General features: G+C 42.4%; 1 protein-coding gene across 1 annotated transcript in view; it reads right to left on the bottom strand.

Annotated features, from left to right (window-relative positions):
- Nucleotides 1-317: 317 nt before the first annotated feature.
- T265_11177 (hypothetical protein) overlaps nt 318-14,966 on the bottom strand; it is a gene marked incomplete at both ends in the record, with an annotated part of 126,235 nt that continues 111,586 nt past the window's right edge. The window contains 6 exons of the mRNA XM_009177766.1: nt 318-1,135; nt 3,533-4,072; nt 5,838-6,202; nt 8,151-8,237; nt 11,849-11,970; nt 13,655-13,711. Coding sequence (XP_009176030.1) covers nt 1,119-1,135; nt 3,533-4,072; nt 5,838-6,202; nt 8,151-8,237; nt 11,849-11,970; nt 13,655-13,711 — 1,188 coding nt within the window. The remainder of the gene's footprint in view (nt 1,136-3,532; nt 4,073-5,837; nt 6,203-8,150; nt 8,238-11,848; nt 11,971-13,654; nt 13,712-14,966) is intronic.

Genomic DNA, 14,966 nt, shown 5'->3' with positions numbered 1-14,966 from the left:
AAATGTTTAGAAGAAGTTCGCGTGCTGTCTGTGCCACCCGCCCTCTCGAGTGGGGACCGTGTGACTTCCACTGTGCTGCAGGATATGACTGCTATTCGCTGGGTATATCGTTCTTTTTGTCAGTTTCAATCAAATCGTCTGAATGAGTGTCTGTAAGTGTGAGCATTCAGGAATGGCTGTTATGTGATCAAGCACATTAGCCCGAAAAATAATCATTTAGCGAACGATTTGTTTGAAATTGTCCTTAAGCGACAGGTAAAACTGCCCAAGGTAAATGGTTGAAGACCTGTTTGGATCCAGTACTCTGTTCAGCGTCTCCAAAAAACAACCGCTGTTTCGCTCCCAACATGAGTGCAATGTGACGAATTACCCAATCACACTTTTTAGAAAATGGACGACCAAGAACAAGTTGAAACAGTTATCTGGTAATAATAGATGAGCCTGAAGGTGAAAACATATCTGGGGGGAATCATAGGGGTGTTGGTGTGCTGACGGTGCCACATGGGTCACATGCACCCGAAAATCGGTACGGAAAATGTTAAGCAAAAAAAAGACCAAATTTATACAACCATTTGAATGAGTTCAGGATGGGGACAGCTTGAACGGAGTACGAGAAGGCTTCCAGTCACATTCAAAATGTCACTAATCAGGACTAACGGAATGAGTTGGTCATCGGAACATGGTTGGTCGAAACATGCAAAATGAGCGGTGGTTTAATTAAGCTGACACATAACAGGTGTTCCGACTTGCAATAGGTCGGAGGCGGAAGGAAGAACTGGAAGAATACGTCTTTTGTTGTGTGATTGGAGTTCAATAAGATTAGACAAGCTCTCTTGGTTCTGTATCCAATATACTATTAGATAAATAAGAGGTGAACATGAAATCTTTCAGTCTACCAACACGAAGCAGACAAGAATCACTGAATAACAGAGGGATATTTTATTGCACAGGATCGAGGGTGGAAACGGCGTATGAAAGTTTCGGATATGTTGAAACACCAAGGTTCAGTTGGTCTGTTTCAACATTGGTAAATTGTACTGAATGAGACAAGGTACAAATCCCGTTTGAATGCAAGATTGATTATGAGATATCATCTCTCCGGAAGCCATCCAAAAGACTCAGGGCGATGTAATATCTGGAATGAGAACAAGCGAGCTACTGGACCAGTGGTTCATTAAAATGATAACGAAACAGCTATCTTTCAGTCGAAATACCAGAAAATAAACGTCACTTTATCTGTTTCCTTTATGGAGACGGAAAAGGGAATCCGGAAAAAAGTCCGCAGTAATATCTTCATATATACTTGTTTACTCAGGAACTTTATTTCGACAAGAAACTCAACTGACCATTTAAATCTCTCGTTTTCCAAGTCCGCCTGTGATTACTGTGTTACGCTTAGACAAGTTTAAATTAGCTTCGATATGACTTGGCTGATCGTCTGAATGCCGGAAAAATATCCGCACCCTGAAAGCCATACTTTGCGCGCCGATAAAAAATTCGATCCACTAGCATTTTTTATCCGGCATCCGCTTTCCACATTTCGTTCTGCCACCACAACTCATATACATACCGGCGTATAAGACACTTGCTGTCAAATAAGGAGCTATCGGGGCCTCTCTTGGTTCGGGTATATGGATGGATGATAGACAAGAAGTCGGTAAACCCGTAACCGCGTCTAGTTAGGTTAACAAACTTTAATTAAATTGATCACTCCGTAACAACCCCCGGTGATGACACCGCGAGGCCCTTTAGTTTGGAAGCATACTGATAACTAACATATAAGCACTCGACTCCAAGCAAAACGGTTTGTGGATGGTGAAATATTCTGAGTATCACTGTGTACGCTGACTTGGTAGAGACGCGCCTGTTAGAAGAGCTCTGGCACCCATGTTTTGGGCATAGCAATATTAGAATTTTTTTTGATGTCTGACCCTCTTCCATTCATGGGAAACCAATTAGTTTGTATCTGGAAACACTGTCTCCAGAATCATCCAGAAAGTTTCTCTCGGCCATACAAAGCTTGTCAACGAGCATACTGGATGGGTGGGCGCATTGACCAGTCGACAGATGCAAACGGGGAACCTGGAATATGCCACTTTAAGCAGTTCATTTCTGTAGCTACCCATTGATTCAAAAACTCTGCCGCTCACTTTTCGAACCATTAAATGCACGAACGTTGAGGTTTAGTATTTGGGCCCTCCGTTTGTAGTTCTTTGGGTCAACATATTGTGCACTGACAGCACTAGTTCCAATAGATCTGCAGTACTTTTTAGTTTGCTTTTACCCACATAGCGTGTATTATGCAAGAGTGAGTGCACATTTTGTCACTTCAAGAGGGTGTGATGAGTTTTAATTACTCATAAACGAACGACGACCAAGATGATATTGTTGGAAGCATCGAGACAGAAATTTGTACAAAAATCATTAAACTAAACTTTGGTTCCAGATGAGTCTCTCGAAAAAGCCAACTAGTTTGCAAATGAGTGTATATTCGCTAATTTCGTGCAATTTGGTTTCAAGTAGAACATAAGGTTGACGGGAACTGCGCCTACCTGATGAGCCCCAAGAAGGGCGTAACCGGTCGTGGGCTGTCGGCGGATTTTCAGCAACCTTATGAGTAGTACATTACAGAGATATACATGTATCGCGATATCTCGAGTGAAACATGGGGCGGCCTGGTGCAGCACATTCATTTGCCTGAGAGCACCACAAACGGGAGATTCAGCTGGGTTCCAGATGAGTATCTCGAAAAACCAAACTAGTTTACAAATGAGTGTATATTCACTAAACTAAACATTGTTTTATCTGACTGCGTGGTCAAATGGACGATGGACCAGTATGTCCGAGACCGGCCCTCACAAGTTTGTAGTCTACATTTTCAAGCCTTACAATTTCCAGGAAAGATTCAGCTACCTGAGGTGCTTCAATTAGGCTTTCGCGCTTAGTTGTATTTTCGATTCACGCGTACTTTATTTTCTTCTGCTAATCTGCCAATAAACTCTGAGTTAAGTTCCAATCGTTCCCGCTAGCTGGTGATCGGATAAGTACCACCCCACCAACCAAGAATAGGAATATTGCGACAGACATGGTTGGTTCTATGATGTTTTCAATGAATGGGAAGGGAAACGTAGACTACAGTTTTAGGCAAGTCCCTTGCGACTCATCCAGTGCTCTCTCAATTCTCATTTGGGGCCAAGTTTGCAATGAGACGTGCACATTACTGCTGTTTCCCCTGGCATCAGCTCGACTGTAAGTTTTTGCGTTGATTTTCATGTTTAGTTGATACGGCGAGGTTTCATAAAGAAGCGAGGTAACCTGAAGGCTGGCCATTTTTTTCACATGATTTTTTGAGGAAATTTGTGACAGTGCACCAGTTTAAATAACCCCCTTATATAGACGAATGATCTGCAAGAGTTATGACGTAACCAAAAACGCAAGCTTCATTTCCCCATGATTTTGCATGGATGGATGTCAATGGATAACATCTACCGACAAAAGAATCCATTTCAAACGGATGGGAAATACTCCTTACCTGGCGAGTCTGTATCAATGTAAGTGTAATCGTCAAGGTCGGTTTGCCCTTTATTGTCAGACCTGTCAGCTGTATCGGATGTCTTAGTAGTTCCGGTTCGTCTCCGTCCGATAACTAAACCTGACAATGAAGACGGCGCTCCGCAGGTAGACGCCAAGGTCGTTTTCTCACCTCCTGTGTGTTTACTAAACGTAGTGGACAGATTTAGTTGGATACTGGAGACACCAAACGTCCGTTTGGAGGCTGTGGAAGGTTGAGGGACTAATTTCTTCAGATTCCTGACCACGGAATTCGAAGGCGACGTAGTTGCTTCGGCTGCGTTTTCCGTGGTGATTGACTGAGTAGCTGAAGGAACGGCAGATGTGTGTCCGGTTGGATGATGGGTTTCTATCTCAGTAGCCTCTGACGCCACTACCACCTTCGAAGAATTTGTTTCGCCGTCATTGAACTTCGTCACTTCTTGTTCTTTTGCCAAAAGCTGCGTCGGAGCTGCAGTTCCACGATAAGGAGTGTACAGTGGCAGGGGGTTTCCTATTAATGCTGCAATTCAACAAAAAGAGTTTTTTGACCGCGACCCTACCGACGAACCACGTGAACAACAAAACCAAAAAAAATAAACAGTGACAGCATTATTTTGTATGATTCGGCAATATGTACTCAAAATAATGATACCGCATTCCCAACTGAAAAAATCAGAGAATCGACGCCGTTTGGGAATGCTTGAAAATCCAAGTATACGTACTTTTAACTAAAACACGAAATTAAGTTATCTTAAGAAATGGAAGTTTTTGCCAACTAGGAGAATTACTAATTCAACTTTTATAATGTTCTGCTATGGTAAAACAGGTTGCATGAATTTTACTCCAACGCACCAACGCTCGAGCGTAGTCCAGTACCTTACTGGTAAAGCTAACCGGAGCGAATATTTAATGGGATCCTAAATCGATCGGAAAAGCCCGAGAGATGTGCAAACACCTAATTCTTGAAATAAGTGTCTTAGGTGAATACTTTTAATGGTTACTGAATCAGCGCGTACTGCACAGCTGTGCAAGATAATATCGGTGAAGTTGCTCCAGAATTTGCATCAAAGGAAACTCTGAAAACCTGAGAGTTTCAAGAAGGATGAAAGTGAATACGTGGCCGAGCTACGACGTGTACCTTCAATAAGCTCCAGAGTCTACTCACAAGGTTGCTGAGAACTCTTCGACAGCCCACGACCGCTTTCGCCTTTCTTGAGGCTCATCAGGTAGGCGCATTCCTCGAGTTTCCCTCAACCTTATGTTCTGCTTGAACCCAAATTGGACTGTTTATCGAGAAATACACTCATTTGAAAATCAATTTGGTTTTCAAGAAAGACTCAACTGAATCTTTCGTTTATGATATTCTACAACTGAATGTGCTGCACACAGGCCGCATCATGTTTCAGTTGGCACGATATTCGAGATATTGCAGAATATTTTCATAAAGGAAACTACTCACAAGGTTGCTGAAAACTCCTCGACAGCCCACGACCGCNAGTGCATTTCTCGAAAAAATCTAGTCGTCTATTACGATCATTTGATTGTCCGGTAGCCAGTCATACCAAAACAATAGTCAGAAGCATCGGGAGACAAAACAATCAGAATGCACAATTAGAGGTTCCCTTAGTGTGACAATTCTAAACTTTTGTCGTCTCTACTGTCCACGTTTTGTTAACTTAACGCTGACTTCTTTAAGGTGCATTAGTGTGTATTCCGGGCTTTCATTTCTGGTAAAACCGACCACTATTCTATTTCTTTGGGTACCGACAATGCCGTAGCATTATGTCTAGGTGGCAAGATAATTTTACCCTGGACGGCATTCGTTTGCTGCCACACTAGATAAGTAACAATAACTGGACAGATGTGATCACTGATGTGGACAACTGTTGGAAAAAGACAGCTTTGGACATGGCCTTTTATGTTCTTTGTTTGTTCGATCAGCTGGGTAATTTAGTTGCAAAAGTTTCGTCACCTATAGAGGCGAAAACATCTCTGCGGCACTTTGGTTAAATCAGAGACTTATCTATCTGCTTATTCACTACAGCTGACCCACCCTGGAAAGAAGCAGGATGTCTAAGAAAGGCCGAACGTAGACCCAGAAGACGATAATTTTTTATTTTATGCCATTACGTTACCATCATCTAGATTCAGATATATCTTTGCAGATTGGTTAGGAGATAATTTATATTCCATAAGCCATATACGTGGCAAGTATTTGGTTGGTTTTGACTACGAGAAATCCCGGATAATGATGTCCTTTTATTTCAAAGAAATGCTGGGCTCACCCGAAGAGCGACCGGGAGAAGCTGCTGAGATAGTGGCGGACCGCATAAGGTTCGGCTGTCCAACAGTTCCCTGCATAGATACCCGTAATTGTTCGCCGCTTGATGGATTGGTCGATTGGGTGCGGATAGCCTGCGAATGAGGACTGATGGGCTTCTGTAAGGCGTCGGTTTTGCCCATGACAAATGGGCCAGTTCTTCCGTCGTCGTTGTCAGCCTCTTCTGGATTGGCTAAGAGAAGGATTATCTTTCGCGGATCGTATTCAGACGCGGGGCCAAAGATATCGGTCACCCGGTCAACCAGTACTTCAACCACGCGAGTTTGTCCTCGATTATCAACAAACTCCATCATATTGGCCACTTGAAACCTGCAAAAAAACAAGACAGAAAACTTGGGCTATCTAGCTGACAACATGAAAGTTTTCGTTGGAGTGAAATCTTACGCGCAGTTTCCTGAACCACGTGTTTAGCTTCTTGATTATAAATTCCATGCTAAACACTGCTGAACCCATTCTAGAAGCCTGGTGCGAGTCACTTGTGAGCTGACTTATCTGGTGGCGTTCTTCGGCTTTCAGTACATTTACTACAAAATGAGTTATAAGTGCAGGAGTAGAAAGTTGAACTAAAAATGCCTGAATTAATTCATAGACACTGCCGCACCACTGGTGTTAATCAAACGCATAGTTCTCTATATCCTTTAAAACTGAGAACTTAGGGCGAATTTCCGAAGTGAAGGGTTACCAGAGAACCCCTAGCAGACCCCTGATAGACAGTTCAGAAAAGTTACCAACAAATGCAGAGTGTTATACCTTGGAAATACCTATCATTCTTCTATTTTCCCCTGTCCGGTTCATTGAGAAGCATTTAGGTTGTCAATACTGATAATTCAGTCATGCGCGGACCTCCTGAAACTTTATGCGACATGCAGAATGGTGTGAAATAACAAGTTCAGTATATACATTTCATAGAAAACTGTTTGAGTTGCCCAAAAATCCGTTCATGCGTTCAAGCAAGATTCATATCTGGGATCAGGCGTTTGATGTTCCATATGATGATTAGATCAATATAACCAAACTGTGGTTCAGTGGAGTCATTTGAAGAATAGCACAACGAATACGAGAACTAGTTTTGCTCAGACAGATGTCGGATAAGGCGAAAAAAGTATAGCAATGACATCTGCTAGACCAAGCGTTTTGTTAGCCAATTCCCTGGTAATTTTATTTAGATAAGATTCCAAGAAAACAAGTGGGTGTTGAGAAGCTTGCAATATAGTTGTAGGAGGTTTTCAAAAGTTGCACATGAGTGGATACGAAGCGTCTCAATGACACATCAAAGTCTTCAGTTTACGTTTAAAAGTCAGACGGACCCAACAAACGCCCGGCGTTCTGCGTTTGTATCACATGAACACGAGTAATGTGCCTTGGTCGACCAAGATGCATATGAAGTGCTTAAGGGATCAGGAGGGCGTATTTACAGAATCAAGCGTAGAATCAGCGCTAATCAGTGTTATCTGTACAGTTGTGATCACTGAGATTGTCAATATTACGGTTTGTAAAAGAACCTTAAGGCATCACGAGCTTCGGATTCGTTACACGTGACTGAAAGTCACTGGCAAGTCCTCGGAATCTCTGTTCTACGCAAAGAGCAGAACGAAGAACGGTGTGATCCCGCATGTCTACTTTGTGATGCTATGGTCTGTTTCTCAGTACATTTGACATAGATAGGGGCTTGCGCACGATTACCCACGAATTCCCGTCAAAGAAGCTGTAGAGCGCTGAAACAATTCCAACATACAGAAAAAAGTACTTCCCAATGAGATGGAGAAAGAATAGAGAAGCCACGTGGTGGAATTTCTGCGATAAGCTTTCACAGTTTAGTAACAAACACGTAAAATGCTACATTTTATTTCTAAATAACGACAGACTTATCCAATTCCCACGCCTGGCTAGACGTCGTCTTATTACTGTAATGTACACTAACAGCAATTTCGTAGGAGACCATAATTGCTCTTTAATTCAGGTGAACCAAATTCGGAAGGTGACCGTTAAACAACTGGATGTCCTGTGTTGACTGGTTTAGAGGAAGTACACTGGAGTGAAACCCCTGATCTCATCAGCTGGGCATTAGAGGTCGTGACTTTCCTGATAATGTCAATTCCAGTTGTCACAATTTAGCAGGTATGATCAAACCTATGAGGTGACAATTTTCTGTGGGATGATCGTCCGAAGTTTTTCATTTTTTGCGTTGTGCTGGAAGGTGCCTAGATGAAGTACACAACAGAAAACGGAACAGCAAATCATAAGACTGAAAACATACTTGGGTCTTTGACGCAGTACTGTTGGTGCGAACATGGTACCCAGATTGGCTGAACTCATCTGGTTTTCCGCTTGAGAGGCAGCCACCCTGAAAGTAGGAGAAATTGATTCATCATAAGTAGGATTGTGGCTAGCAGCATGCTCTTACAGCCAGGCAGTATGGTTATCCAGAAGGTCACCTAATTGTATCCTACTGAACATTCGTATGATCCGCATTGCACAGGATTTCGGCAGGAGATGGGACAGCTATTGAGTGCTTCTCTGCATTCTATTGTGGAATGATTGTTTTAAGGATGGAATTTCAGTCGAAGCACCCAATCTCCCAACCGCCTGCAAAGTACCTAAAATAGCTGGTTTATTTTGTTTCAAACTCTGATGGTAACCGTTATGAGGTAGACCCATAGGCTTTTACCAAGTTTCAATGCTTACGCACGTCCACTGTAACCCGCAGGGCTACTGAAAGACAGGTCGTAGTTCCAACCAAAAGCGACCGAAGCGAGTAAACCAACCACTTTCAGGAAGGCCAGACATCTGTGGGATATCCTTCGACCTAGGGAAACTAAGGGGAAATTAGACGCTTGAGCGGAACCAAATGCAACTGGTTTCACCGAAAGATGTCTCAACAAATACATCGGAACAAGAGTCCACCTAAGCCAACCAGTCAGAACAGCAAGTGCTCAGCATCACGTTATATTCACGTCTTCTGGAGTTCCGCTGCCCGGACACTGTAAATGACATCGGAAGTTATTCTTCAGTGTGTTATAATATTATCAGGGGAGTATACTGTCTCCTCAACCTAATAATTATTGGAAGAACGAGAAGGATTACTTAGTGAGGACTCTAATGGCATACTTTTGTTAGAAGAACTATTAGGTGGTGCACCACAATCAGAAGAAAAAATGTTTTTGCAATGAGATTACAGGTACACCGACGTTTCAGGCCAGATACCATGCTGATTTTCCAAACTGATCTAACAAGTACGACCAGATGCCAAATTTTCCAAACAAAAAATGGAACAAACTTAAATGGTGGAGGAATGTGATTAAACGCAAAAGCACCAGGAAAAAGCAGCAGAAAAAGTACGCGCCATATGAACGAAACGGCATTCCTTGTTTGGACTTCACCAAGCGAGAGGAAGATTAGTGGTTCGAATTGGTTCTNAAGTACGCGCCATATGAACGAAACTGCATTCCTTGTTTGGAACTTCACCAACGAGAGGAAGATTAGTGGTTCGAATTGGTTCTCAAGTTTTACGAACTCTTTCTCCATTTCTTTTATACACCAATCATTCGCACCTCCTTAAAATGTCAACGATTGTTCTCTTGTGGATGCCATGCAAGGGAGCACTGACACTCTTTAGTTCTTAAGCTGTTGACTAGGTGAATTGGGTATTATATGTGGATTTAAAAGGCATGATTAGGAAAACTGATAGCCAGGCCACTACACTGCCTATTCGGTAAGCGAGTTCAAGAACCCCCAACCTAGGCACGTCTTTTAGTCCATCTTATCTCGTATGGAGATAAGGGAGAAGTTGAAAGTGAATTACTCATCCTCGGTGAGACACCCTCAGCACGTACAGCAAACTCCCTTCATGACTGGGAAAAGTAACCTAGTAAGTCCACACAAGGACCGTTGGTTCATGCCAGCTCAGTTGGTATGCTTTCATTTACAGAAACGCTCTCTAATGAAGTCAATCGTAAATGGTTAGAATTGTGTAAACATCGAACCGCTTGTTTGTTGTCAAACCATACTCCTCGATTTCCCTCACTGCTCACTATATTTCACTCGCCATAGTCGCCAACAGTGCGTGCTATGTACACATCCTGAACTAATTGTCGTCTAGGCTACCTCACGTTCAGCGGAGAAGAGATGGATGGTGTTGTGAAGTAGGGAAACGGCAATGCTAATGACGTGAACCACTTAACGCGACCGTGAATCAGGATAAAAGAGCATCATTGCGGTTCTTCCAGGAAGTTAAATCGGTTGTAAATTGTCTCGTCCTTGAAATCTGGCGATTGGCATCTTGGGGAGGCGTTGCAATGAAGAAAGATCCGTGCAAGCTAAATTGTGTCATCCATAGGGGGCGGAGAATTTCCTGCTTCCCAGAGTCTTCCCTAAATGTCCAGAATTTGCCGGCTTACACGAATTTTCAGTCGTATTTAACTTGAGTAAAAAAGGAAGAAGTAAATGTGTGGGTTCACGTTGCTCTCCTTGCAAACACCTGCTCTGTCTACACTGGAACAGGGAAATACCGGACTGGAATTACCTACTTAATAGATCCCAGCAGTAGAGCGCGCCCCTCAAACCTGGGATGCAATCTTGGGCATTCAATATGTGAGACGCTCGAAATGTGTGTACACATTTTACTCTCTTCGATTTACATAACTACGTTAATTTTACGAGGGTGGGAGGAGGACTTTTGCGCTGTTAATTTTATGAATCCTGCAAATTTGTACAAGTTTTTATTGACCCGGCTGTTATGCACCCACAATTATACTTATGTTGGTAACGATCTTCGTACAACCTGGGCTGCGGTAGGCGAACTGATGGCACTTCAGAGGGGAGCGGTTGAATAGATCAGCTGCTTTAAGTTGCATTCCACTCGAGGAGTTAAAAGCAATAAACGATGACACAATAGTTGAAATCCACGAAAAACCCAGCACACCTGCGAAGACGTGTGTCACTCTATTTTATTTCCTACAAAAAATAGTCAACAGAATTGATCCATAACCGTTTTTATAGTTATTTCTCCGAAGTGTTTCTCATTCAAATTCCGAATGGAAACAAAATATCTTTTCCACATTTCGGTAACTGGCAGTGCACCATCAAGAAAAAATCAAACTACTTTGTTTTCATACCACTTATCTGGATTTTCCTAATTTTTTTTATTTCTTCAAGACTTGCAGGTATAGGGCTTCGGGACACACATCACTCGAGAACCCAAAGTAAATAAGCTTCTGTGTATCGAGTAAGGCATTTTTCCTCAGTACAAACTGCCCAGTCTGTGTCTTAGTTAAGAAACTCGAACTCAAACGGAACGGATGACGAACAAACGGCTTCTGTATATCGAGTAAGGCATTTTTCCTCAGTACAAACTGCCCAGTCTGTGTCTTAGTTAAGAAACTCGAACTCAAACGGAACGGATGACGAACAAACGTGAGTGATGCGGCTTTAAAGTCCTCATTCCTTAAGATTTGGTCTCTCAGGTGATACTCCCTGGAATTCTCTGGTCATTATCTTACGAAGTCCGCTTGGTAGCCTAACTGCACCCACATAAGAAAAATCTCATGTCTCGTGCAACAATAATCTGTGATCCAATTTTATCCCGACAAGCCATGACAGGTCACATTTTCGTCAAGCTGGATCTGAAATGCAGTCGCATATATTCATGAATTAAACAAACCGTGTGTGGCGCGAATTCATATACTCATGATAGAAGCAAGATTCAGTTGGGTTCCAGGCGAGTCTCCCGTCGAACCCAAACGGGTGTGCAAGTGAGTATCTTTCTCTCATATATTCCCACTTAAAACTGTTTCAAGCGACTAATTTGTGACCAAAAGTGTGTTCCTGTGTTTACATTTTCCCACGGCGGATTAGATACATATAAAAGTGAATAAATGATGCCACAAAATGTCGTGCCAGATGAATCAAACACAGTTATTCAGTTCAATGCTTTTCTAGTTCACAGAAGAGAATTACCTATTCAGATGATGAAATAGTAGACCAGCCAACCGTCTGTTGCCAGGAGTCAAGTGTGTGATGAGAAGCTGCAGTCGTTTGACCAGTTCTTTCACTCCTTTTTCGTCTGCCGTGTCAAATACCTGATAAAAAAGGACAACATTATGTCAGATTGTCCACTTGGAGAAGTGAAACATCACATATTACAACTGATTAGGTGAAACTGAGAGTCTCAGAACTATCTATCTGCAATGAATGGATGCCCTGACTTGCACAAAACTCGTTTGTTTTTGTCGTTCCTTCGCTCAGGATTACAATGCTTACTTGCAAATAATGGTCAGAAGCTCAGTGTATTTTGGCGCACACAGTTTTGACAATGCCAGCTAAACAAACAGTATTTTCTTTTGATCAAAATAGAAGCGTTCAGTCAGTGGCTTTGCTGAACGTCAGAAAACTGGTACTCGTTTTTTTCGCCTTTCGTGGAACAGTACAGGGATGTGGCCTGACACTGTAAAAATTTGCAGTCGTAACAGCAGTATGCCTTGCCACACAGCAGGTGTGTATTTACCGAACGTCAAATGTTTTCTCAATCCTTTCTCACATTGGTAAGTGGGGGTGAGATAATGTGTCCTCTGCAAACCACAGGGAAAAATGACACCTCTTTGGGTTCAGGCAGGATAAAAGGCACTTGTCATATCGCTTAGCAGTGCATCTATCCAGAACACGGTAAACGAAAGCTTGGTTACAAAAACTATCAGAAAAAACTGCAAGTCTCTTCACAATTTGTAAAGTACACATTGGTCATTCATAAACTAAGACAGCTCATGACTAACGTAGGCCTTCCGCTGGCTCAGAATCCAGCAGCCACGTAAATCCGTATTAAGCAGTGTGAAGTGCCTGAGTGAAGTGATGCCACACCCACTTGGGATGCAGGTTTTTGGCACCGCTGTCGGGCTGCTTTTGGCTATGTGTCCCGAGTTGGTTCCCCAGTCTAGAATCCCGATGGAGATTCTTGGATATATGAAAGGACTTCGTAGCCTTTGGGCACAGATTTAGCACATATGGAGAAAAAATTCCCATCGCACTGTTACAAGTGCTCACCCCATCTTTCCAGGAAATCTTTTTTTTTGGAAAGCGCGTCATATTCATTGGATAGATTAGAGATGTACAAGTAAACATTCAAATTTATGGGAGAAATCGGAATACCACCAGCAAGTCACTTTTAATGTTATGCTCAATTCTCAATACGTTTACGAACGGAGCCTCTGTAGAAGGCATCAAGGGATGCTAGCAAGCAAATTTGACTACACGCGAGTACAATCAGCACATACAGGCTGGAGGATGTTGGATGGAGGAGAAGTATTGTAGTTTAGTAGGCCAGATTTCGATCGCCAGCCGTAGTTCATCGGCACTTCTGCGTTGTGGCAGAATGATAAATGTTCTTTTGTCCAGGTGTCGAGTACAAAATCTGATGATTCATCAAAATTTAACTACTGACAACCGTACGGGAATAACATTTACTTCTGGATATGGACAGCATCTTGATGACCAAATGGTTTGATAGTAACAATGATCATAAGGACTTCGAAGGGATACACTAACACCATTCTACTGATTGATTGGTGTTGAACAGATCGCTCAGATCTACAATTAGGCAGATAAAGTGCCCGGAAAAAGCATCAATTTGGTGTCCACCGGACGACTAAAATTACTACACCATCACTACTGAGGGAATTCGTCTAAATTAACGCCAACGAAGGAAAACACACACGAAGGTTACTTGGCAAATAACTTGTATTCCAAAAATCTCCAGTTGTATAGACTTACTTTTCCAAGCTCCACAAAATTAGGATAGAGGTTGTATGTGAGAAGTGGTTCTGGTAGCTGTAAATCAGAAAAAAAACACTGAATGGCTTAAGTGCCATCTTAACGAAACATCCACCGGCGCACTACAAGAAGGAGCGGTTTAGATCGTGTTTGCTCCCTATGAAAAGTGTGAAACCGCAAACTGTTTGTAAGAACATCAGCGACATTCGCGTAAGCCGTTTCGTTTTGTCCACAACCTTTCCAGTTAGTTTATTTGAAATTTCGCCAGCGATCACGAATAATGGGACAATTTTCGTCCCTCTATTTTTCACCACAGGGGTCTGCAGTAGAGAAGTTCAAACCGAATTCGTCGAGCGCAGGCGAAGTCTACTTTAATAAATAAGAATAACTAGGCATTTCTATCTGTCTGACAAATGGCGCTGTCGATCTTTCAATTCCTTTATATTTCGTGTGCGAGAGTGCAAACCACCATACATACAGGAGGGATATAGTAACGTGGGAGCAGTTAGCTGAAGCCATCAAACTTTAGCTAAGCTGTGGATGTTTAGATTACACGGGTGCTGTAACACATTGAAAGTAAACCTACGGTCTTTCGAGAAATACGCTCATTTGCAAATCATTTTGGTTTTCACAAGAGAATCAACTGAAGTTCTCGCTTATGATATTCTACAACTGAATGTGCTGCGCACAGGCTGCCTCATGTTTCAGCTGGCACTGTATTCGAGACATCACAGTATATTTTAATAAAGGAGTTTTCAGCAACCGCGTGAGTAGTTCCCTTTATGAATCTACGGTCATTGGGAATTGTTTACATCTGAGGCGGAATCTGGACCCACGGTCACCAAGCAATTTAGTGTGTCAAAGTCTGGTAGCTTTATTCTACACAATCAGCTTTTCTCAGGGTCCCCTCTTGTATGAATACTATGGATGGTTAGTTATCTTCTATAAGACTACAGCGCACCCAAGCGAGTAGATCTCTACAAACGCGCATAAGCAACAGAGCAAAAGTGCTTTTCACTGAGTTGATTCAACCAAACAAACTTATCACAGATATATTCAGTTCTAACAGTGTAAGTGACCAACCTGTGGAGATGCAGAATGTCGTAATACCTCCTATCCACCAAAACTTTCAATAGGACCATGGGTGGCCCACCCAATACGGTAAAAAACTAACACATCAACAGCAATGTGCAGCACTAAACGCACCAGCATCAGAAATCAGACTGTCCTGTACGAATTTCTTAGTCATCTTGGTTATGACTCTCTTAGAGATGAAGGTGCATCGTGGAAGGAGAAGAAGCTTAGTAATATC

This window comes from Opisthorchis viverrini (assembly GCF_000715545.1).
Source record: "Opisthorchis viverrini unplaced genomic scaffold opera_v5_460, whole genome shotgun sequence".
Taxonomy (NCBI): Eukaryota; Metazoa; Platyhelminthes; class Trematoda; order Opisthorchiida; family Opisthorchiidae; genus Opisthorchis; species Opisthorchis viverrini.
The sequence above is the reverse complement of the archived record's forward strand: the minus strand, read 5'-3'. Positions and strand labels throughout refer to the sequence as shown.